Source organism: Oncorhynchus masou, chromosome 13 (assembly GCF_036934945.1).
Source record: "Oncorhynchus masou masou isolate Uvic2021 chromosome 13, UVic_Omas_1.1, whole genome shotgun sequence".
In the NCBI taxonomy this organism is placed as follows: domain Eukaryota; kingdom Metazoa; phylum Chordata; class Actinopteri; order Salmoniformes; family Salmonidae; genus Oncorhynchus; species Oncorhynchus masou.
In genome coordinates, this window is record NC_088224.1 from 88736741 (window position 1) to 88763950 (window position 27210).

Sequence of the window (27210 nt, forward strand, 5' to 3'; positions counted from 1 at the left end):
TGTTTCACTGAGAGCGCAGGACAACAACTCTAAGCATCATGTCACACATATAGCAAACAAAGCCAGTTGCCTTTACAGGTAAGCCTATGGTCATGTATTACGCTGAGAATTAGGCAACATGATGCTGTTACACTGTCGGTTGGTTTCTTGCGTTGGTTTCTTCTTACATGTTAAATATCGATTATAACATATTGCTTGTTACATGGCATTCCGTTAATTGTTATGGTTGATGTAAGAGTGTGTGAGGTCTACTGAGGAGGTCTACCCACCGATGAGTGTGTCTGCACCCAGGTCAGTCTGCTCCTGGTCTGGGGAGCAGAGGGAGAGCTGTCCCTGCAGTAGCCTCTCCAGGGGCATGGAGATGGGCCTGTGGGTGAGGGGTGTTGGGCGGCTCTCCACCATTACCCCCTCCCTGTCCCTTTCCCTGTTCTGGGACCCCTCCGCCCCAGCCCCTGCCCCGGCCCACACTCGGTCCTTGCCGTCTGATATGGAGGCCTTGCGGTCCGATATGGAGGTGGAGGACTCAGCGAGCTTAATCTTAGTTTTCTTGCGACGGTTGGCGGGGGCGCTGGCGGTGCGTCGTAGGAGGTGGTCACTGATGGAGCGTTTCCTGGGGGCCGAACCACAGCTGGTGTCTACTGACGACTTAGAGGGCCTGTTAAATAAACCTCTGATGCCTCGCAGCTGACGACCCTGATGGGTGGAAAGAGAAGAAGAATGAAGAGAGAGGGAGGGGAGAGAGAAGAAGAATGAAGAGAGAGGGGTGAGAGAGAGAAGAAGAATGAAGAGAGAGGGAGGGGAGAGAGGAGAAGAATGAAGAGAGGGGAGAGGGGAATGAAGAGAGAGGGAGGGGAGAGAGAATGAATGAAGAGAGGGAGGGAAGAGAGAGGGAGAAGAAGAATGAAGAGAGAGGGAGGGGAGAGAGGAGAAGAATGAAGAGAGAGGGGAGGGGAGAGGGAGAAGAATGAAGAGAGAGGGAGGGAGAGAGGAGAAGAATGAAGAGAGAGGGAGGGGAGAGAGAAGAAGAATGAAGAGAGAGGGAGGGGAGAGAGAGAAGAAGAAGAGGGAGGGGAGAGAGGAGAAGAATGAAGAGAGAGGGAGGGGAGAAGAAAGAAGAGAGAGGGAGGGGAGAGAGAAGAATGAAGAAGGAAGAGAGAGAGAGGAGAAGAATGAAGAATGAAGAGAGAGGGAGGGGAGAGAGGAGAAGAATGAAGAGAGAGGGAGGGGAGAGAGGAGAAGAATGAAGAGAGAGGGAGAGGAGAGAAGAAGAATGAAGAGAGAGGGATGAAGAGAGAAGAATGAAGAGAGAGGGAGGGGAGAGAGGAGAAGAATGAAGAGAGAGGGAGGGGAGAGAGGAGAAGAATGAAGAGAGAGGGAGGGGAGAGAGGAGAAGAATGAAGAGAGAGGGAGGGGAGAGAGAAGAAGAATGAAGAGAGAGGGAGGGGAGAGAGAAGAAGAATGAAGAGAGAGGGAGGGGAGAGAGAAGAAGAATGAAGAGAGAGGGAGGGGAGAGAGAAGAAGAATGAAGAGAGAGGGAGGGGAGAGAGAAGAAGAACGAAGAGAGAGGGAGGGAAGAGAGGAGAAGAATGAAGAGAGAGGGAGGGGAGAGAGAAGAATGAAGAGAGAGGGAGGGGAGAGAGAAGATAAATGAAGAGAGAGGGGTGAGAGAGAGAAAGTGTTCAGTAGTTTGCATGAAAATATGAATTGCATGGTGTGAGGAAGGTTAGATAAGATGTGTCATGCTTTTCAATCACATCACAGTATTCCCACCACAATGCAAACATGCCCGAGAAACAATATAGACTGACAACATTAACACAATTCACTCTACACAAAACAAAATATTTTCAGCAAATCAACACTTCTTTACATGAATTCAGATTAAGTGCTGAGCTGTCATTGCCACTCCCACTCAGGTTCATCATGGGGAGAATCTCAATTTGCATTTCCTTGATTCCTTGCAATGTCTCTCCTCGTCTCCTTCTCAAAACCCAATGGATGAGGTCAGAGGTCCGTCCCGTCTAACCTTCTCATCCAATAGGTCTCGAGAAGGAGGTCGAGGAGAGAGGACATGGGAAATCAAGGCAATGCAGTTGAGATTCTCCCGTGGCCAAAGACATACCTTTAGGTGGCACTACAGCATAACGGTAACTACTAACCACAGACAAACAACCATCTCATTCTCTCACTCACAATCCTTGCACATAGTCCCTCTTTACCATTATCTGTGTAGTTAGTAATGCCATGAGCTCTGATTTTATGAACCCGATAATTACTGATAAAATGCATAGAAAATCACCTAACAAGAAAACACATCCACAATACACCCAATATACCAATCTTAGATACAGTAGCATACACAAAGAAATACATCTGAAACCATATACACTCCACCACACACAGTGGAAACCGTTGACAGTCGTGCAGATGCCATGCAGCATACATAGTCTACCCAGGATACCTTGTGGGCTCCTAGAAAGTGCATTATGGTAAAGCTGGGGTTCAGGACTAGTGGATTCCACTGGAAAGGAAGAAGGTATCAGCTTAGGAGAATTATATAGCTGACAACGAAGTGTAATAAATATGTAAAAGCTAAAACTGATTTTTTCCCCCCACTTCAGACCACTTCTTTTCTATAGGGTCAGAGTAGCACTAGCCTGGTACCCAGATCTGATCTCACTAGCCTGGTACCTAGATCTGATCTCACTAGCCTGGTACCCAGATCTGATCTCACTAGCCTGGTACCCAGATCTGATCTCACTAGCCTGGTACCCAGATCTGATCTCACTAGCCTGGTACCCAGATCTGATCTCACTAGCCTGGTACCCAGATCTGATCTCACTAGCCTGGTACCCAGATCTGATCTCACTAGCCTGGTACCCAGATCTGATCTCACTAGCCTGGTCTGATCTCACTAGATCTGATCTCACTAGCCTGGTACCCAGATCTGATCTCACTAGCCTGGTACCCAGATCTGATCTCACTAGCCTGGTACCCAGATCTGATCTCACTAGCCTGGTACCCAGATCTGATCTCACTAGCCTGGTACCCAGATCTGATCTCACTAGCCTGGTACCCAGATCTGATCTCACTAGCCTGGTACCCAGATCTGATCTCACTAGCCTGGTACCCAGATCTGATCTCACTAGCCTGGTACCCAGATCTGATCTCACTAGCCTGGTACCCAGATCTGATCTCACTAGCCTGGTACCCAGATCTGATCTCACTAGCCTGGTACCCAGATCTGATCTCACTAGCCTGGTACCCAGATCTGATCTCACTAGCCTGGTACCCAGATCTGATCTCACTAGCCTGGTACCCAGATCTGATCTCACTAGCCTGGTACCCAGATCTGATCTCACTAGCCTGGTACCCAGATCTGATCTCACTAGCCTGGTACCCAGATCTGATCTCACTAGCCTGGTACCCAGATCTGATCTCCTAGCCTGGTACCCAGATCTGATCTCACTAGCCTGGTACCCAGATCTGATCTCACTAGCCTGGTACCCAGATCTGATCTCCTAGCCTGGTACCCAGATCTGATCTCACTAGCCTGGTACCCAGATCTGATCTCACTAGCCTGGTACCCAGATCACTGCCTGGTACCCAGATCTCACTAGCCTGGTACCCAGATCTGATCTCACTAGCCTGGTACCCAGATCTGATCTCACTAGCCTGGTACCCAGATCTGATCTCACTAGCCTGGTACCCAGATCTGATCTCACTAGCCTGGTACCCAGATCTGATCTCACTAGCCTGGTACCCAGATCTGATCTCACTAGCCTGGTACCCAGATCTGATCTCACTAGCCTGGTACCCAGATCTGATCTCACTTGCCTGGTACCCAGATCTGATCTCACTAGCACCCAGATCTGATCTCACTAGCCTGGTACCCAGATCATGATCTCACTTGGTACCCAGATCTGATCCATAGCCTGGTACCCAGATCTGATCTCACTAGCCTGGTACCCAGATCTGATCTCACTAGCCTGGTACCCAGATCTGATCTCATAGCCTGGTACCCAGATCTGATCTCACTAGCCTGGTACCCAGATCTGATCTCACTAGCTAGCCTGGTACCCAGATCTGAAGCCTGACCAGATCTGATCTCACTAGCCTGGTACCCAGATCTGATCTCACTAGCCTGGTACCCAGATCTGATCTCACTAGCCTGGTACCCAGATCTGATCTCACTAGCCTGGTACCCAGATCTGATCTCACAGCCTGGTACCCAGATCTGATCTCACTAGCCTGGTACCCAGATCTGATCTCACTAGCCTGGTTCCCAGATCTGATCTCATAGCCTGGTAAAGAGATCTGAAACTAGCCTGGTACCCAGATCTGATCTCACTAGCCTGGTACCCAGATCTGATCTCCCAGCCTGGTACCCAGATCTGATCTCACTAGCCTGGTACCCAGATCTGATCTCACTAGCCTGGTACCCAGATCTGATCTCACTAGCCTGGTACCTGATCTGATCTCACTACCCAGATCTGATCTCACTAGCCTGGTACTGATCAGAAACTGATCTCACTAGCTGGTACCCAGATCTGATCTCACTAGCCTGGTACCCAGATCTGATCTCACTAGCCTGGTACCCAGATCTGATCTCATAGCCTGGTACCCAGATCTGATCTCACTCAAATCTGATCTCACTAGCCTGGTACCCAGATCTGAAAGCCTGGTACCCAGATCTCTCACTAGCCTGGTACCCAGATCTGATCTCACTATTAAATCTGATCTCACTAGCCTGGTACCCAGAATCTCACAGACTGGTTCCCAGGCTATCTCATAGCCTGGTAAGAGACCAGAAACAGACTGGTACCCAGGCTATCTGATCTCAAAGAGGTTAGAAAGATCTGATCTGGTACCCAGGCTATATTAAAGATCTCACTAGCACCCAGAAACAGACTGGTTCCCAGATCTATCTCAAAGAGACCAGAAATCTCACTAGCCTGGTACCCAGATCAATATCAAAGAGGTTCAGCCTGGTCCCAGAGACTGGTACCCAGGCTAAATCATGTTTTGTAAAGACATGAAGATACAGAAACAGACTGGTACCCAGGCTATATTAAAGAGAGCAGAAACAGACTGGTTCCCAGGCTATATTAAAGAGACCAGAAACATACTGGTACCCAGGCTATATCAAAGAGGTTAGAAAGAGACTGGTACCCAGGCTATATTAAAGAGAGCAGAAACAGACTGGTTCCCAGGCTATATTAAAGAGACCAGAAACATACTGGTACCCAGGCATATTAAAGAGACCAGAAACAGACTGGTACCCAGGCAATATCAAAGAGGTTAGAAAGAGACTGGTACCCAGGCTATATTAAAGAGACCAGAAACATACTGGTACCCAGGCTATATTAAAGAGAGCAGAAACAGACTGGTTCCCAGGCTATATTAAAGAGACCAGAGACATACTGGTACCCAGGCTATATTAAAGAGAGCAGAAACAGACTGGTTCCCAGGCTATATTAAAGAGACCAGAAACATACTGGTACCCAGGCTATATTAAAGAGACCAGAAACAGACTGGTACCCAGGCAATATCAAAGAGGTTAGAAAGAGACTGGTACCCAGGCTATATTAAAGAGACCAGAAACATACTGGTACCCAGGCTATATTAAAGAGAGCAGAAACAGACTGGTTCCCAGGCTATATTAAAGAGACCAGAAACATACTGGTACCCAGGCTATATTAAAGAGAGCAGAAACAGACTGGTTCCCAGGCTATATTAAAGAGACCAGAAACATACTGGTACCCAGGCTATATTAAAGAGACCAGAAACAGACTGGTACCCAGGCAATATCAAAGAGGTTAGAAAGAGACTGGTACCCAGGCCATATTAAAGAGACCAGAAACATACTGGTACCCAGGCTATATTAAAGAGAGCAGAAACAGACTGGTTCCCAGGCTATATTAAAGAGACCAGAAACATACTGGTACCCAGGCTATATTAAAGAGAGCAGAAACAGACTGGTTCCCAGGCTATATTAAAGAGACCAGAAACATACTGGTACCCAGGCTATATTAAAGAGACCAGAAACAGACTGGTACCCAGGCAATATCAAAGAGGTTAGAAAGAGACTGGTACCCAGGCCATATTAAAGAGACCAGAAACATACTGGTACCCAGGCTATATTAAAGAGACCAGAAACAGACTGGTACCCAGGCAATATCAAAGAGGTTAGAAAGAGACTGGTACCCAGGCCATAGGGTCAGTGGTGACACGTGGAGAAGAGGACCAGGCATACTAGGAATGTCTCAGACTGTACCAATCTTACCATAGAAGGGTTTATCTCACTGCAATGTACTGTACCAACCTTCCCATAGATGTCATGAACTGATACGTGGATGAAGATGGACGCCTCAGTCAACCCCTCCAAGTACACATGTCTATAACCTGAAGAGAGAGAAAGGGAGAGAGACAGAGAGTTATCGTTGTGGAGAGGTCATTACAAAACCCCATGTATAACACTGCATGGAATAAGTACAGAAAAAGCTCCTCAAGGACAATCTAGATCACATATGTCAGAGTCAAGGCCCGCGGGCCACATCCGGCCCGCGAGAAGGTTTTTTACGGCCCCTGGGATGATCTTGATTTATTATTAGAACCGGCCCGCAGACCGCAGCAAGCCGGCAGCCCGCAGATCTTTTACACGCACCAATACTACATTTCCCACAATGCAACGGTGACGCACCGAGCAGTAGGCTGCTTCATTTCAATATTTATTGGCACAGCAGTCGTCAGCATCACAGTAAAATTAACTTTCAGATACCCATCAAAAATGGCAAAACGGAAGGTGGACACTGAGAACCGGGGTTTCAAACAAGGTGGGAGTCGGAGTATATGTTCACGGAGGTAGCTGGAAAACCTTGTCTTCTGTGTGGAGAAAGTGAGGCGGTACTGAAAGAGTATAATCTGAGACGACATTATGAAACGAAACACGAGGACAAAAACAAGAATATGGACATGGAACAAAGGCTACAAAAGGCAGAGGAATTAAAACGAGGCCTCAAATCTCGACAGGCTCTGTTCAAAAAAGCCAAATCACAAGGCCAGGCTGCTGTCAAGGCCAGTTTTATTTTGGCAGAAGAGATCGCTAAATCAGCCCGGCCATTTACGGAGGGGGATTTCATCAAAAACTGCATGATTAAAGTTTGTGACGAAGTTTGCCCAGAAAAAGGCAACTCTTTTTAAATGTGAGTCTGAGCAGAAACACCATTGCCGAGAGAGTAGACCAGTTGTCCATCAATCTAAAAGAGCAGCTTGTGAAAAAGGGAAAAGATTTCATTGCATATTCCTTGGCTGTGGATGAGAGCACCGACATTTCTGACATTGCCCAGTTGTCAATTTTCATCCGCGGAGTGGACTCCAGCCTAAGCGTGACAGAGGAGTTTTTGGCTTTACGTCCTATGCATGGCACAACTACGGGGCATGATTTGTATGAAGAGGTGTCAAGATGTGTAAATGAGATGGAGCTGCCTTGGGAAAAACTCGTGGGTTTGACAACCGACGGAGCACCTGCGATGTGTGGACACAGGAGCGGACTGGTGGCGAAGATACGGGAAAAGATGCAAGAGGAAAACGCGACAGGTGAGCTGACAGCTTATCATTGTATCATACACCAGGAAGCGTTGTGCGGTAAAGCCTTGAAAATGGAGCATGTAATGAGCATCATCACGCGCACAGTTAACTTTATCAGAGCCAAAGGTTTGAATCACCGCCAGTTCAAGGCATTTCTGACGGAGTTAGAAACGGAGCATGGTGATTTGCCTTATCACACAGAGGTGCGATGGCTAAGCCAGGGAAAGGTGCTTCAAAGATGTTTCGAGCTTCGTGAGGAGATTTGTCTGTTCTTGGACAGCAAAGGGAAAGACACAACACAACTCCGAGACAAAATGTTTCTGTGTGAAATGGCTTTTCTGTGTGACATTACGAGTCATCTGAATGCAATGAACTTGCAGCTGCAGGGTCGGGATCATGTCATCTCTGATATGTACAGTACAGTGAAGGCATTTAAAACCAAACTGACTCTGTGGGAGACGCAGATGCGGAAAGAAAATTTGAGCCACTTTCCCAGCTGCCAGACCATGAAAGAGAAGCTCTCTACCAGTGCGTTCCCGAGCGCACAGTTGGCTGATAAAATAGGTATGCTTGCCGCTGACTTTCGACGCCGATTTGCTGACTTTGAAGCACAAAAAAGCAGGTTGGAACTGCTCGGTAACCCATTTGCTGTTGACGTGGAAAGCTCACCACCAAACCTCCAAATGGAGTTGATTGACCTCCAATGCAATGATGCACTGAGGGCAAAATATGCGGCAGTGGGTGCTGCGGAGTTCGCCCGTTTCCTCCCCGACACAATGCCCCAGCTGCGCATCCAGGATGCTCAAACGTTGTCTATGTTTGGCAGCACATACCTGTGTGAACAACTTTTTTCTTTGATGAACCTGAACAAAACATCACACAGAAGTCGACTTACTGCTGAACACCTCCACTCAATTCTGAGGATTTCCTCAGCTCAGAGCCTTACCCGAACATTGATGAACTTGTGGAAAAGATGGGACACCACCAAGTATCACCCTCAACCTCAAACAAGTGAACATTACTGTGCAATCACATATTTAGAGTTTTTACTCAGTTCAAGTTTAAAAGTTAAAGTTTAATATTTGTTTTCACTGCATGTTACTTCTCCTTAAACAAAGTGTTGTTTTTGATTAATAGATTTTTGCACTTTATTTTATTGTATTTCAGTCCAATTATATTTTAAAATATTTCAGTTGAGTGGATGATAGAAAATTGCTATTATTGTTTTTTTCTTTGAAGTAAATTTAGCCCACTTTTGCTAAAATAGAAAATATAGGCTACTGATGGTGCCTTGAATACCGGTTTCTTTCATTTAATGTTCATGTTATGGGGATTTTTATATAAAGGAAATTTGTCTTTTGTGTCTGTTGAAAATTAAAGATTACTGACAGAGCCATAAGAAAATATTGCTTTATTTATCTGATCATATTGGAATATATTTGTTAGGTTTTCAGTAGGTTCAATTAGGTTCACTAGACTATATGCGTCATTTAAAAAATTTTCAATGAACATTCGAACAGTCCGGCCCTCGGCTTGTAGCTAAATTTTTTATTTGGCCCTCCGTCCATTTGACTTTGACACCCCTGATCTAGATGCACTATTTGCTGACTGCAACAAAGAGGGGAACGTAAGCCACTTCACTTTCTACACAGACCATCCCCTGGTACAGTGCTATATTAACCAGATCATCCCCTGGTACAGTGTTATATTAACAGACCATCCCCTGGTACAGTGTTATATTAACCAGACCATCCCCTGATACAGTGCTATATTAACCAGACCATCAACTGATACAGTGCTATATTAACCAGACCATCCCCTGATACAGTGCTATATTAACCAGACCATCCCCTGGTACAGTGCTATATTAACCAGACCATCCCCTGGTACAGTGTTATATTAACCAGACCATCCCCTGGTACAGTGTTATATTAACCAGACCATCCCCTGGTACAGTGCTATATTAACCAGACCAGCCCCTGGTACAGTGTTATATTAACCAGACCATCCCCTGATACAGTGCTATATTAACCAGACCATCCCCTGGTACAGTGCTATATTAACCAGACCATCCCCTGATACAGTGCTATATTAACCAGACCATCCCCTGGTACAGTGTTATATTAACCAGACCATCCCCTGGTACAGTGTTATATTAACCAGACCATCCCCTGGTACAGTGCTATATTAACCAGACCATCCCCTGGTACAGTGTTATATTAACCAGACCATCCCCTGGTACAGTGTTATATTAACCAGACCATCCCCTGATACAGTGTTATATTAACCAGACCATCCCCTGGTACAGTGCTATATTAACCAGACCATCCCCTGGTACAGAGCTATATTAACCAGACCATCCCCTGATACAGTGTTATATTAACCAGACGATCCCCTGGTACAGTGTTATATTAACCAGACCATCCCCTGATACAGTGCTATATTAACCAGACCATCCCCTGATACAGTGCTATATTAACAGACCATCCCCTGATACAGTGTTATATTAACCAGACCATCCCCTGGTACAGTGTTATATTAACCAGACCATCCCCTGGTACAGTGTTATATTAACCAGACCATCCCCTGATACAGTGCTATATTAACCAGACCATCCCCTGATACAGTGCTATATTAACAGACCATCCCCTGATACAGTGCTATATTAACCAGACCATCTCCTGAATTAAGTGAGTTTAAAAGTTATATTAACCAGACCATCCCCTGGCACAGTGTTATATTAACCAGACCATCCCCAGGTACAGTGTTATATTAACCAGACCATCCCCTGGTACAGTGCTATATTAACCAGACCATCCCCTGGTACAGTGCTATATTAACCAGACCATCCCCTGGTACAGTGCTATATTAACCAGACAATCCCCTGATACAGTGCTATATTAACCAGACCATCCCCTGGTACAGAGCTATATTAACACAGACATCCCCTGGCATGGTGCAATATTAACCAGACCATCCCCTGGTACAGTGTTATATTAACCAGACCATCCCCTGGCACAGAGCTATATTAACACAGACCATCCCCTGGTACAGTCCTATATAAACACAGACATCCCCTGGCACAGTACTATATTAACACAGACATCCCCTGGCATGACACAGTGCTATATTAACACAGACCATCCCCTGGCATGACACAGTGCTATATTAACACAGACATCCCCTGGCATGACACAGTGCTATATTAACACAGACCATCCCCTGGCATGACACAGTGCTATATTAACACAGACCATCCCCTGGCATGACACAGTGCTATATTAACACAGACCATCCCCTGGCATGACACAGTGCTATATTAACCAGACCATCCCCATGACACAGTGCTATATTAACACAGACATCCCCTGGCATGACACAGTGCTATATTAACGCAGACATCCCCTGGCATGACACAGTGCTATATTAATCAGACCATCCCCTGGCATGACACAGTGCTATATTAGCACAGACCATCCCCTGGCATGACACAGTGCTATATTAACACAGATCATCCCCTGACATGACACAGTGCTATATTAACACAGACATCCCCTGACATGACACAGTGCTATATTAACACAGACCATCCCCTGGCATGACACAGTGCTATATTAACACAGACCATCCCCTGGGATGACACAGTGCTATATTAACCAGACCATCCCCATGACACAGTGCTATATTAACACAGACATCCCCTGGCATGACACAGTGCTATATTAACACAGACATCCCATGGCATGACACAGTGTTATATTAACACAGACATCCCCTGGCATGACACAGTGCTATATTAACACAGACCATCCCCTGACATGACACAGTGCTATATTAACACAGATCATCCCCTGACATGACACAGTGCTATATTAACACAGACATCCCCTGACATGACACAGTGCTATATTAACACAGAGCATCCCCTGGCATGACAGTGCTATATTAACACAGAGCATCCCCTGGCATGACACAGTGCTATATTAACACAGACCATCCCCTGACATGACACAGTGCTATATTAACCAGACCATCCCCATGACACAGTGCTATATTAACACAGACCATCCCCTGGCATGACACAGTGCTATATTAACACAGACCATCCCCTGGCATGACACAGTGCTATATTAACCAGACCATCCCCATGACACAGTGCTATATTAACACAGACCATCCCCTGGCATGACACAGTGCTATATTAGCACAGACCATCCCCTGGCATGACACAGTGCTATATTAACACAGACCATCCCCTGGCATGACAGTGCTATATTAACCAGACCATCCCCATGGCACAGTGCTATATTAACACAGACATCCCCTGGCATGACACAGTGCTATATTAAAACAGACATCCCCTGGCATGACACAGTGCTATATTAACACAGACCATCCCCTGGCATGACACAGTGCTATATTAACCAGGCCATCCCCTGGCACACTACCCATATGTCAAGAGAAGGGGTATTGTCCCAGGGTGGAAACTCAGAATACAAGACATTGAGGAAATTGAAACAACCTGTCTACATGTACAAGTCTGGGACAGTAATGGTGCAGGGCTTCCTCATGCAGTTCCAGTAGGACTTTTACGGGGTCAAAGAGAGAGAACAGCAGGAAAGGTTCTCTCTCTCTCTGTGACAACTCACCCATCCTGAGTGAGTCTGATCACACCTCTTCAAAATGTCCTGCAGACAAAGATAGTCAGCCTCCCCCAGCCCCCAGCACTGAACACTCCCCCAGAGAAGCCAACAGAACAGCCAAACTCAGACCCGGACCACAACCTCAACACCAACCCAACAGAGGACAGACAACACAAGACCCACCAACACAACAGACTCCACCCCCTCCCAACAGACTCCACCCATTCCCAACAGACCCCACCCCTTCCCAACAGACTCCACCCCCTCCTAACAGCCCTCCTGTCAGCTCCCCTGATTGCTCTCTTACCGACCCCCACACATCCACTGAGGACACAAAAGCCAGAGAGACTGTGCTCCTCATTGACTGAAATGGCAAATACATTCAAGAGGATGAATTTTAACCCAAACACAAAGTGGCTAAACTCTGGAGCCCAAAAACTAGGTATGCCCTGGAGCTGCTACCAGAGGACAGACTAGGGTCCCCCAACCACATCATAATTCACACGGGCACAAATGACCTGAGAGCCCCGGAGGAAAGGGTTACCACAGCACTCAAGGGAGTGATTGAAAAATCATCTTCTAATTCATCTTCTAATTTCCCCAACACACATTTATCTCCACCCTGTTACCACAAAAATACTTTCAAAAATACTTTCCCTGCCACCATACAGACGGTGAATGCAAGCATATTGCGAGACTATGCCTCAAAACCTAATGTCTACCTGCTCCACCACTCCACCCTGGACTTGAACAGCCTTTACAACCAGGTCCACCACTACAAGGCAGCAATCCCAACTTTTGCCAGGACCCTGAAGGACGTAACCCTAAACCGTAGTCCCGGCACATCACACAGGAGCAACAGAGAAACGGACACCCCGCCCAGACCAGCGAGACACCCTCCCAGACCTGCAAGACCCCCTCCTGAAGGATCTGCACAGAGAGAACCCACACCAAGAGGACCTACACCCAGACCACAGCATCACCAGTCACACCCCAACCAGCTGAAACCACACCAAACAAACCCTGGCCACACCCTATATAGGCACCACTATATCAGACCTATGCCCTTTCTGCCCACCCCATGCCCCCCGCCTCTGCGACAAAGATCTCAACATGACAGCGGACATATGCCCAGGTTGTGAGCAGAGCAACAGGCCAACCCCCAGTATTACATCCGTCCAAGCTCCATCCTGCAACCTAAGAGGTATGTATCCGATGCTCAACATGCTCTGCTCACACCTACTATGATGGTCCGGGCCTAAACCACACAAAAACAACACTAGACACTATGGAACACAAAGCTTGTACTGTCTCCTCCTGGAATGTACAAGGTCTGAGGTCATCTGTCTAAAAATAAGGAACCCAGACTTCATGTAAAAAAAAAACAGACATTGTCATCCTACAATAAATATGGTTAAAAGGAGACGGACCCACTGGTTGCCCTCTAGGTTACAGAGAGCTGGTAGTCCTATCCACCAAACGACCAGGTGGGTGGTATAGAGGAGATGGACCCACTGGTTGCCCTCTAGGTTACAGAGAGCTGGTAGTCCTATCCACCAAACGACCAGGTGGGTGGTATAGAGGAGATGGACCCACTGGTTTCCCTCTAGGTTACAGAGACCTGGTAGTCCTATCCACCAAACTACCAGGTGGGTGGTATAGAGGAGATGGACCCACTGGTTTCCCTCTAGGTTACAGAGACCTGGTAGTCCTATCCACCAAACTACCAGGTGGGTGGTATAGAGGAGACGGACCCACTGGTTGCCCTCTAGGTTACAGAGAGCTGGTAGTCCTATCCACCAAACGACCAAGTATGAAACGTGGAAGGTATGCTAATTTGGTATAGACCAGACCTAACCCACTCTGTTAAATTAGTCAAAACAGGAACATTTTACATCTGGCTAGAAATGAATAAGGAAATGATCTCAGAGAAAAATGTCCTCCTGTGTGCTGCCTATATCCCTGCAATAGAAACGCCATACTTTACAGATGACAGCTTCTCCATCCAATTACCAGGCCCAGGGACATGTACTAGTCTGTGGCGACCTAAATGACAGAACTGGACAATAACCTGACATCCTCAGCACACAGGGGGACAAACATCTACCTGGAGGTCACAGTATTCCCTCCCACATATGCCCCCCTAGACACAACTACGACAACATAGCCAACAAAAAGTCCTGCAGCTCTGTAGGACACTGGGTATGTACAGTGCCTTGCGAAAGTATTCGGCCCCCTTGAACTTTGCGACCTTTTGCCACATTTCAGGCTTCAAACATAAAGATATAAAACTGTATTTTTTTGTGAAGAATCAACAACAAGTGGGACAATCATGAAGTGGAACGACATTTATTGGATATTTCAAACTTTTTTAACAAATCAAAAACTGAAAAATTGGGCGTGCAAAATTATTCAGCCCCTTTACTTTCAGTGCAGCAAACTCTCTCCAGAAGTTCAGTGAGGATCTCTGAATGATCCAATGTTGACCTAAATGACTAATGATGATAAATACAATCCACCTGTGTGTAATCAAGTCTCCGTATAAATGCACATGCACTGTGATAGTCTCAGAGGTCCGTTAAAAGCGCAGAGAGCATCATGAAGAACAAGGAACACACCAGGCAGGTCCGAGATACTGTTGTGAAGAAGTTTAAAGCCAGATTTGGAAACAAAAAGATTTCCCAAGCTTTAAACATCCCAAGGAGCACTGTGCAAGCGATAATATTGAAATGGAAGGAGTATCAGACCACTGCAAATATACCAAGACCTGGCCGTCCCTCTAAACTTTCAGCTCATACAAGGAGAAGACTGATCAGAGATGCAGCCAAGAGGACCATGATCACTCTGGATGAACTGCAGAGATCTACAGCTGAGATGGGAGACTCTGTCCATAGGACAACAATCAGTCGTATATTGCACAACTCTGGCCTTTATGGAAGAGTGGCAAGAAGAAAGACATTTCTTACAGATATCCATAAAAAGTGTTGTTTAAAACCTCTTGATACTCCCCATCCCGGATCCGGGATCGTGAATAAAGCCTCAGGCTCATTAGCATAACGCAACGTTAACGATTTCTGAAAATCGCAAATAAAATGAAAATAATGCGCCTGCTCTCAAGCTTAGCCTTTTCTTAACAACACTGTCATCTCAGATTTTCAAAATATGCTTTTGAACCATAGCAAATCACTAATTTGTGTAAGAGTATGCTAAGCTAGCTTAGCATTTTGAGTAGCATTTAGCACGCAACATTTTCACAAAAACCAGATAACCAAATAAATAAAATCATTTACCTTTGAAGAGCTTTGGATGTTTTCAATGAGGAGACTCTCAGTTACATAGCAAATGTTCAGTTTTTCCTGAAAGAATCTTTGTGTAGGAGAAATCGCTCCGTTTTGTACACATTTGGCTACCGAAACGAACCGAAAATTCAGTCACCAAAACGTCAAACCTTTTCCGAATTAACTCCATAATATCGACCAAAACATGGCAAACATTGTTTGGAATCAATCCTCAAGGTGTTTTTTCACATATCTCTTCATTGATATGCAGTTTGTGGAAGCCTGCTTTCCCCTCAGAATCGCATGGAAAAATACCAGCAGCTGAAAAAGACGCACCAATTTCGACGGACACCGGGCGGACACCTGGAAAATGTAGTCTCTTATGGTCAATCTTCCAATGATATGCATACAAATACGTCACAATGCTGCAGACACCTTGGGGAAACGACAGAAAGGGCAGGCGCATTCCTCTCGCATTCACAGCCATATAAGGAGACAATGGAAAACGGAGCCTCAAAAATCCTGCTGGTTTCCTGGCTGCCGTTTCATCTTGGTTTTGCCTGTAGCTCCCGTTCTAGGGCACCCACAGAGAATATCTTTGCATTTCTGGAAAATTCAGAGTGTTTTCTTTCCAAAGCTATCAATTATATGCATAGTCGAGCATCTTTTTGTGACAAAATATCTTGTTTAAAACGGGAACGTTTTTCATCCAAAAATGAAATTGCGCCCCCAGAGTTTCACGAGGTTAAGGCATCCAAGCTACTCAATACTGCCCCTGCAGCCATAAAAAGTTAAGGCCCATTTTCTGGGATTAAAGGTCAAAAACTGTAATAGAGTGCTAATTTCACCGCTTCACATCAAAGTACATGGAGTAAGGAAAAAAAGAACCAGCAACAGCCTCGTCCATTTGCAATGACATCAATTAATTATAAATGTCGTGAAAATGACATTTAGAAAAGTCCCAGAATCACATGACTAGGTGCATTGAAACCTCCTCGGCCCATGGAGACAGACCCTAACGTTTCTATACAATAGCTCATTCAGGGACCCCGAAGCAACGCCCAGAAAAAGTAGATTTTCAGCACTAATTAAGGTCGCTGCTCGGGCTCCGAATGACCTATCGAGCTGAAACTTGGGATCTGGGGTCACCTCAGCTAGACCTAGTAATGTCAGAACTGGACCCGTAGCTAGAATGTGAATTTTAACCTGTTGAGTGTAGGGGCAGTATTTTGGTGTTTGGATGAAAAACGTACCCAAATGAAACTGCCTATTTCTCAGGCCTAGAATCTAGAATATGCATATAATTAGGATAGAAAACACTCTAAAGTTTCCAAAACTGTCAAAATATTGTCTGTGGGTATAACAGAACTGATATTGCAGGCGAAAACCTGAGGAAAATCCAACCCGGAAGTGCTGTGGATTTCTGAACATAACGCCTCAACCAAATGGAGGTAATTCGGATATAAAAATTATCTTTATGGAACAAAAGGAACATTTATTGTGTAACTGGTAGTCTCGTGAGTACAAACATCTGAAGATCATCAAAGGTAAGCGATTCATTGTTATGAATTTTATGAATAATGACTGAACAATATCTACATTTTAGATAGAACTATAACTAATGAAACTTACTCTGTTTTATTATATCTGATTAACAATATAAATTCATAAGTGAGGAATTGTGAAGCATGTAACAGGGGGTAATTACATTAAATAAATACCATTCCAGCCAGGTTGGAGAAGACTGGAAGTGGTTTTATTTATTAAGTAAGCAGAAAGGGTCGTTAACCTATGGTTGAACAGACTCAACTTAGCTCTGGGATGTTTAGGTAAGGCAGTGCGTCTTTTCTTAGGTTTTTCATTAGCTGGAACTGTCTGCTGAATAATGATGGATGAAGAAAGGGGTGGGAATAAACTATTGAACTGTTGGGAGAAAGAATATTTTATAACCTATGATGTCATATTTTGTATATAAACTGTTGTTCGTGATTACATGTCAGCGCGCTCCGAGAATAAATACTATTATCCATTTTTGATAAGACTGGTCTCTGTATATTTTATGCAAATAAGAATCTTACAAATTCTCATAAAATAGACTAAGTGAATTCAATTAATGAAAACATATTGGAATAATGAAATTACACTAACATTCATTTTATTGCTTATCTGACTTTCGTGACCAATGTACTTGGCTGCTAGTTGTTTGTAATGTTTTGTCTGCTGAGAGAGATGTCCTAACATAAACGCTTGCTATGCTTTCGCCGAAAACGTATTTGAAATCTGACACGCCAGGTGGATTAACAATAAGCTAAGCTGTGTTTTGCTATATTGCACTTGTGATTTCATGAAAATGTAATATTTTTAGTAATTTAATTTTAATTTGGCGCTCTGCAATCCAGCTGATGTTGACAAATGATCCCGCTAAACGGGATGGGTGCATCAAGAAGTTAAGTTAACTTAATCCAACCAAGGTTAATCCAACCAAGGTGTCAGATTTCAAAATCGCTTTACGGCGACAGCATACCATGCGATTATCTGAGAACATCGCCCAGCAGACAAATCATTACAAACAGTTACCAGCAAAGTAGAGGAGTTACACAAGTAAGAAATAGAGATAAAATTAATCACTTACCTTTGATGATCTTCATATGGTTGCACTAACAAGACTCCCATTTACTCAATACATTTTTGTTTTGATCGATAAAGTCCCTGTTTAAATCCAAAAACCTCAGTTTTGTTTGCGCGTTTGTTCAGTAATCCACAGGCTCAAACACAGTCACAACAGGCAGACGAAAAATCCAAATAGTATCCGTAAACTTTGTAGAAACATTTCAAACAATGTTTATAATCAATCCTTAGGTTGTTTTTAGCCGAAATAATTGATAATATTTCAACCGGACAATATCGTCGTCAATATAAAAGGTAAAGAGGAAAGGCGCACTCTCTGTCACACGCATGAAAAAACTCTGGGTCACTGCAGAGTCCACTCATTCAGAGTGGTCTACTCGCTCATTTTTCAGAGTACAAGCCAGAAACAATTTCTAAAGACTGTTGACATCTAGTGGAAGCCACAGGATGAGCAATTTGAGTTCTAAATCAATGGATACTGTAATGGCATTCAATTGAAAACTACAAACGTAAAAAGAATCCCACTTCCTGGATGGATTTTGGAAACTTTAGAGTGTTTTCTATCCAAATCTACCAATTATATGCATATCCTAGCTCATGGGCCTCAGTAGCAGACAGTTTACTTTCATCCAGAAGTGAAAATTGTGCCCCCTACCCTAGTGAAGTTAAACAGTGATGACCCATTACCAAATTAACAGGTTGAAATAAACACCAACAAGCGATGGAGAGGCACCACTATCACTGCCCGGCCATCCCGAGTTCAACGGGCTAGTCAATTGGGCATTTCTGCAGTATATTAGAGCATGTCAAATTTGTGATGGTAAATGCCCATCGTAAGACATTGCAAATGGACAGCCGTGCTTGGTAATCTGAACGGGTTACTAGGAGCAAATTTAAAAACAAATGTTCTAATGCCTTTAGAGGGGTGCAAGGGGTCCATGGCTGGGTAGGGAGCACCCCCCACCCATGCCCATCCACCCCTGGTCATTTTGGATGTTAAAAAAAATATATTGTAAAAAACGAGTCCCACTGCTGTCTTAATGCACCAAATCCGTACTTCCTATGGATTCCTATGATCAAACATGACAAATATAACTTTTAGGTTGATTCTGGGCTTAATTTAGTGATATATATTATTGTTTGCTCAGTATAAATGCCATTTGAACATTTCTTATGCCATTTGGACATGGTTTACTGACTTTTGGGTTTGGAAGCTGACTTCCTATGATCATATATGGCAAATGCACATAACATCCTGATTTGGTACATTCAATACTTATGTATGGCATTTGGACATTAGTTATGCCATCTGGCCATGGTTCACTGACTTTTTGGTTCAGAAGCTGACTTCCAATGAACATATATTGCAAATGGACAATACATAGGCCTACTGGACAAACGCAATAAAATAAGACATATGTATGTGCATACGGTTATTACATATGTATAATTGACCAAATAAATAAATAAATAGAAAAACAGTCCAAAAATCACTTTTTTAGGGGTTTTAAAATTTTGAAAACATTTAGAGATTTTCATAATTTTACCCTTGGGTCTTGACTTTGACCATTTTCAATATGAAAATCTACGGTTGAGCACGCTCGCCATATTTGTGATTTTGGGTGTATGACACTTGGCATTTCCCATGTTCCACTTGCCAAATGGTTTGGATGAACTGCCTTCCTTTTGCCCAATGGCAATAAGTTGCCATTCTTTTTTGTCCATTTCATGGGGTCTTCCCTTACCTTAGCAAAAATAATGTACTGAGCAAATGTCAATTTGGCTTTTTACCAAATTATTCTGTGTGACAGACCACATATTCACACTGCACACCCTAACTGACAAACAAACTAACTAAAACAAAGGCAAAGTCTTCTCATGCTTTGTTGATTAAAAAAAAGTTTAGACTCAAATTGGCATAAGGGTCTGCTATACAAATTGATGGAAAGTGTTGTTGGGGAAAATACATAGAACATTATAAAATCCATGTACACAAATAAGTGTGAGGTTAAAATGGGCAAAAAACACACAAATGCAGCTTAAACCCCACCCTCTTCAACATATATATCAACAAACTAGCGAGGGCACTAGAAAAGTCTGCAGCACTCGGCCTCACCCTACTATAATCTGAAGTCAAATGTCTGCTGTTTGCTGATGATCTGGTGCTTCTGTCACCAACCAAGGAGGGCCTACAGCAGCACCTAGATATTCTGCACAGATTCTGCCAGACCTGGGCCCTGACTGTAAATCTCAGTTAGACCAAAACAATTCCAAAAAAGGTCCAGTCGCCAGGACCACAAATACGAATTCCATCAAGACACTGTTGCCCTAGAGCAAACAAAAAACTGTACATAACTTGGCCTAAACATCAGCGCCACAGGTAATTTCCACAAAGCAGTGAACGATCTGAGAGACAAGACAAGAAGGGCATTCAATGCCATCAAAAGGAACATAAAATTTGACATACCAATTAGGATCTGGCAAAAAATTATTATATCAGTTATAGAGCCCATTGCCATTTATGGCTGTGAGGTCTGGGGTCCGCTCACCAAACAAGAATTCAAAAAAACGAGACAAACACCAAATTGAGACTCTGCATGTAGAATTCTACAAAGATTTCCTCAATGTACAATATAGAACAGCAAATAATGCATGCAGAGCAGAATTAGGCCGATACCCTCTAATTATCAAAATCCAGAAAAGAGACGTTCAATTCTACAACCACCTAAAAGGAAGCAATTCCCAAACCTTCCAGAACAAAGACATCACCTAAAGAGAAATTAACCTGGAGAAGAGCCCTCTAAGCAAGCTGGTCCTGGGTGTCAGGACCCGGTTACGAACCCGGGTCTCCGGAGTGAGAAACAGTCACTTAACCAACTGAGCCACGAATAGTCAGCAGAACCCAGAAGATGAGGCAGACACAGCAGTACTTGAGACGGTGTATTTAATAAAGTAAAAAGTGAAGTCCTTCAGGAAAACATGTAACTCCACAACCTCAAAGGGAATTCCACAAGAACAAGGTAATCCACAAGGTAATCCTCCAAGACAAAAAGGTAAATCCACAAGGTGGTAGGTAAAGCATAAAAAGCCTCAAAAGATACTCAAAAATAAATAAACAAGAACAAAAAAACAGAATTCCACAAGAGCGTCCACCGGGATCAACAAGAGTACACAGAATACTAGGGCTGGGTGCTAACATACAAACACAGAGTAAAGAACTGAGGGAAACTAAGGGTTTAAATACAATCAGGGAAAACGAGGCACAGGTGCAAATAATAATGGGGATCAAGGGAAAGCAAAAGGTAAAAAAGCACAATGGGGGCATCTAGTGACCAAAAACCGGAACAACCCTGGCCAAATCCTGACACTGGGGCTCTGTTCACAAACACAAACACACCCTACAGAGCCCCAAGACAGCAACACAATTAGACCCAACCAAATCATGAGAAAACAAAAAGATAATTGTAATGAACAAAAAACGGAGCAAACTGCCATTTGTCCCTAAACAGAGAGTACACAGCGGCAGAATACCTGACCACTGTGACTGACCCTAAACAGAGAGTACATAGCGGCAGAATACCTGACCACTGTGACTGACCCAAACTTAAGGAAAGCTTTGACTATGTACAGACTTAGTGAGCATAGCCTTGCTATTGAGAAAGGCTGCCGTAGGCAGACCTGGCTCTCAAGGGAAGACAGGCTATGTGCACACTTCCCACAAAATGAGGTGGAAACTGAGCTGCACTTCATAACCTCCTGCCAAATGTATGACCATATTAGAGACACATCTTTCCCTCAGATTACACAGATCCACAAAGAATTTGAAAATAAACCTGATTTGATAAACTCCCATATCTACTGGGTGAAATACCACAGTGTGCCATCACAGCAGCTAGATTTGTGACCTGTTGTCACAAGAAAAGGTCAACCAGTGAAGAAGAAACACCATTGCAAATACAACCCATATTTATGCTTATTTATTTTCCCTTTTGTACATTAACCATTTGTACATCGTTACTAAACTGTAAATATACATAATATGACATTTGTAATGTGTTTATTGTTTTGAAACATCTGTGAGTACTGATGTTCCTTATTTATTTCACTTTTGTATATTATCTACTTCACTTTCTTTGGCAATGTTAGCATATGTTTCCCATGCCAATAAAGCCCCTTCATCCCCACACCCCTTTATTGGCATGGGAGAGGGACAGAGAGAGGGAGTGAGAGTGAGAGTGAGAGTGAGAGTGAGAGAGAGAGAGAGAGAGAGAGAGAGAGAGAGAGAGAGAGAGAGAGAGAGAGAGAGAGAGAGAGAGAGAGAGAGAGGAGAGAGAGAGAGAGAGAGACAGAGAGAGGGAGAGAGACAGAGAGAGGGAGAGAGAGAGGAGAGAGAGAGAGAGAGGGAGAGAGAGAGAGAGAGAGACAGAGAGAGGGAGAGAGACAGAGAGAGGGAGAGAGAGAGAGAGACAGAGAGAGGGAGAGAGAGAGAGGGAGGGACAGGGCGAGAGATGGAGAGGCAGAGACAGTGAGAGAGAGCGAGAGAGAGAGAGAGAGATGGAGAGGCAGAGAGAGGGAGGAACAGAGAGAGGGAGAGAGAGAGAGAGAGATGGAGAGGCAGAGAGAGAGAGAGAGAGAGAGATTGAGAGGCAGAGAGAGAGAGAGAGAGGGGGGGGACAGAGAGAGAGAGGGAGAGGCAGAGAGAGAGAGAGAGGGAGAGATGGAGAGGTAGAGAGAGAGAGAGATAGAGAGAGATGAGGGATTGTGAGGGAGTTCAGGGACAACTCTGTCACAGACAGGCGTGTGATTGGACCAAAATAATCAGTAAGTCATACATAAGGTCCATGTATCATAGTTCACAAGAGAAGACACTGTTGCCTCTATGTACAGGCACTTTCCCAGGAGCCTCTGGCACTTCCAATGATGTGATACAAAGTGACATGATACACTCATTCATAAAGACAACATGCTGGCTTCTACAGTACTGTATGCTCCTTCACTTTATTCCAAGACAAATACAGGCATGCTGCACACACACACACATCCCCCCCCCCCACACACACACACACACACACACACACACACACACACACACAAACATCCCCCCCCCCACACACACACCCCCACATCCCCACACACACACACACACACATCCCCACACACACACATCCCCAAACACACACACACCCCACACACACACATCCACACACACACACAAACACACAGACACACACTCACACACACACAATCACTGACCTGGCATCAGGCTACTGAAGGCCACAGTCCTCTGGCCCACAAAGTCTCGTCCGATGGGGTCATGGTCCCAGACGAGGAAACGCACCAGAGCCACCTCCGCCATGTGGAGGGTAAAGGACAGGTTCTCCTCCCACACGGGGTTAAAACCTGGACAACACACACTGTGTCAGAGCACACACACACCCTAAACACACACTCACACACACACACACGCACTCACAAACACACAGACACACACTCACACACACACAATCACTGACACTGGCACTCACACACACTGACTCACCACAGTCACTCTCACACACAAAGTCACACACACGACGGGGTCACACACCCACACACACACACGCACTCACACACCACTCTCCGCACATGTGGACACACACACACACTCACTCCTCCCACTCACACACACACTAAAACCTGGACAACACACACGTGTCACACACACACACACGCACGCATGCACACGCACGCACTCACACACACACTCACACACACACACACTCACACACACACTCACACACACACACACACACACACACACACACTCACACTCACACACACACACACGCACGCACACACACGCACGCACTCACACACACACTCACTCACACACACACACTCACACACACACTCACACACACACACTCACACACACACACACACACACGCACACATGCACACGCATGCATGCATGCACTCACACACTCACACACACACCCGAGCATGCCTCAACTATGTTTGGGGCATATGCAAAGGGTACTGTCTCTGTGGGAACACACACTCACAACAGGATCTAACAAACTGAGTGATTCAAGTTGATTCAAGTCCAATGATTCAACATTGATTCAAGTCCAATGGTCATGTTTCTATGGTGTGTTTGGCCCAGTACTGCCATGTTGCCTGTCATCTATGTTTAGAATAGATGACTGGGTCTGGGTGGCACACACACACTGACTCCCACACACACAGAGAGAGAGGAGGGCTCAGCAGGGAAAGAGAGGAGGGTTCAGCAGGAGGAGAGAGAGGAGGGTTCGGCAGGGAGAGGAGAGGAGGGTTCAGCAGGAGGACACGCACACAAGAGAGGAGGGTTAAGCAGGAGGAGAGAGGAGGGTTCAGCAGGGAGAGAGAGAGAGGGAGGGTTCAGCAGAGAGAGAGCAGAGGAGGGTTCAGCAGGGAGGAGACAGAAGAGAGGGTTCAGCAGGGAGAGAGAAACAGAGTTTTCAGCAGGAAGAGACTCACAGCAGGGAGAGAGAGAAGGGTTCAGCAGGGAGAGAGAGAGGTTCAGCAGGGAGCAGGGAGAGGGGGGTTCAGCAGGGAGAGAGAAGAGGCATCAGCAGGAAGAGAGAGGAGGCTCAGCAGGGAGAGAGGAGGGTTCAGCAGGGAGAGAGAAGAGGGCTCAGCAGGAAGAGAGAGGAGGGTTCAGCAGGGAGAGAGGAGGGTTCAACAGGAAGAGAGAGGAGGGTTCAGCAGGAAGAGAGAGGAGGGTTCAGCAGGGAGAGAGAGAGGAGGGCTCAGCAGGAGAGAGAGAGGAGGGCTCAGCAGAGAGAGAGGAGGGCTCAGCCAGAGAGAGGGAGGGCTCAGCAGGGAGAGAGCTGTCAGCAGGGAGAGAATTTCAGAGGAAGAGATAGGAGGGTTCAGCGGGAAGAGAGGAGGGTTCAGCAGGGAGAGAGAGAGGAGGGCTCAGCAGGGAGAGAGAGGAGGGCTGCAGGGAGAGAGAGAGGGCTCAGCAGGAAGGGCTCAGCAGGAAGAGAGAGGAGGGTTCAGCAGGGAGAGAGAGAGGAGGGTTCAGCAGAGAGAGAGGAGGAGCTCAGCAGGAAGAGAGAGGAGGGTTCAGCAGGAAGAGAGAGGAGGGTTCAGCAGGGAGAGAGAGAGAGGAGGGCTCAGCAGGGAGAGAGAGAGGAGGGGCTCAGCAGGGAGAGAGAGAGGAGGGCTCAGCAGGGAGAGAGTTCAGCAGGGAGAGAATGGGGGGTTCAGCAGGAGAGTTCAGCGGGAAGAGAAAGGAGGGTTCAGCAGGGAGAGAGAGAGGAGGGCTCAGCAGGGAGAGAGAGAGGAGGGCTCAGCAGGGAGAGAGAGGAGGGCTCAGCAGGAAGAGAGAGGAGGGTTCAGCAGGGAGAGAGAGGAGGGTTCAGCAGGGAGAGAGAGAGGAGGGCTCAAGAGGGAGAGAGAGAGGAGGGTTCAGCAGGGAGAGAGAGGTGGGCTCAGCAGGTTCAGCAGGGAGAGAGAAGAGGGTTCAGCAGGAAGAGAGAGGAGGGTTCAGCAGGGAGAGAGAGAGGAGGGCTCAGCAGGGAGAGAGAGAGATGAGGGTTCAGCAGGGAGAGAGAGAGAGGAAGGTTCAGCAGGAAGAGAGAGGAGACTTCAGCAGGGAGAGAGGAGGGTTCAGCAGGGAGAGAGAAGAGGCATCAGCAGGAAGAGAGAGGAGACTTCAGCAGGGAGAGAGGAGGGTTCAGCAGGGAGAGAGAAGAGGGCTCAGCAGGATGAGAGGGGAGGGTTCAGCAGGAAGAGAGAGGAGGGTTCAACAGGAAGAGAGAGGAGGGTTCAGCAGGAAGAGAGAGGAGGGTTCAGCAGGGAGAGAGAGAGGAGGGCTCAGCAGGGAGAGAGAGAGGAGGGCTCAGCAGGGAGAGAGGAGGGTTCAACAGGAAGAGAGAGGAGGGCTCAGCAGGGAGAGAGAGAGGAGGGCTCAGCAGGGAGAGAGGAGGAGGGTTCAGCAGGGAGAGAGCAGGAAGCAGGGAGAGAATGGGGGGGGTTCAGCAGGAAGAGATAGAGAGAAGAGAAAGGGGTTCAGCAGGGAGAGAGAGAGGAGGGCTCAGCAGGGAGAGAGAGAGGAGGGCTCAGCAGGGAGAGAGAGAGGAGGGCTCAGCAGGAAGAGAGAGGAGGGTTCAGCAGGGAGAGAGAGGAGGGTTCAGCAGGGAGAGAGAGAGAGGAGGGCTCAAGAGGGAGAGAGAGGAGGGTTCAGCAGGGAGAGAGAGGTGGGCTCAGCAGGAAGAGAGAGGAGGATTCAGCAGGAAGAGAGAGGAGGGTTCAGCAGGAAGAGAGAGGAGGGTTCAGCAGGGAGAGAGAGAGGAGGAGGGGAGAGAGAGAGATGAGGGTTCAGCAGGGAGAGAGAGAGAGGAAGGTTCAGCAGGAAGAGAGAGGAGGGTTCAGCAGGGAGAGAGAAGAGGCATCAGCAGGAAGAGAGAGGAGACTTCAGCAGGGAGAGAGGAGGGTTCAGCAGGGAGAGAGAAGAGGGCTCAGCAGGATGAGAGGGGAGGGTTCAGCAGGAAGAGAGAGGAGGGTTCAGCAGGAAGAGAGAGGAGGGTTCAGCAGGAAGAGAGAGGAGGGTTCAGCAGGGAGAGAGAGAGGAGGGCTCAGCAGGGAGAGAGAGAGGAGGGCTCAGCAGGGAGAGAGGAGGGTTCAGGAAGAGAGAGGAGGGTTCAGCGGGAAGAGAGAGGAGGGTTCAGCAGGGAGAGAGAGGGAGGGCTTCAGCAGGGAGAGAGAGGGAGGGCTCAGCAGGGAGAGAGGGGGAGGGCTCAGCAGGAAGAGAGAGGAGGGCTCAGCAGGGAGAGAGCAGGGAGAGAGAGAGGAGGGCTCATGAGGGAGAGAGAGGAGGGTTCAGCAGGGAGAGAGGGGGCTCAGCAGGAAGAGAGAGGAGGATTCAGCAGGGAGAGAGAGAGGGAGGGCTCAGCAGGGAGAGAGGAGGAGGGCTCAGCAGGGAGAGAGCGAGGAGGGCTCAGCAGGGAGAGAGTGGGGGGTTCAGCAGGAAGAGAGAGGGTTCAGCAGGAAGAGAGAGAGGGTTCAGCAGGGAGAGAGGGTTCAGCAGGGGGAGGAGGAGGGCT

At 46.3% G+C, this 27210-nt stretch overlaps 1 protein-coding gene across 1 annotated transcript in view; it reads right to left on the bottom strand.

Moving 5' to 3' along the window:
• The window catches only part of LOC135553473 (1-phosphatidylinositol 4,5-bisphosphate phosphodiesterase eta-1-like), a 227314-nt gene that overhangs the window by 4689 nt on the left and 195415 nt on the right, over positions 1-27210 (bottom strand). The window contains exons 18-20 of the mRNA XM_064985579.1: positions 23393-23539; positions 6326-6405; positions 270-693 (exon numbers count right to left, since the gene is read on the bottom strand). Of these exons, the coding sequence (XP_064841651.1) occupies positions 270-693; positions 6326-6405; positions 23393-23539 (651 nt within the window). The remainder of the gene's footprint in view (positions 1-269; positions 694-6325; positions 6406-23392; positions 23540-27210) is intronic.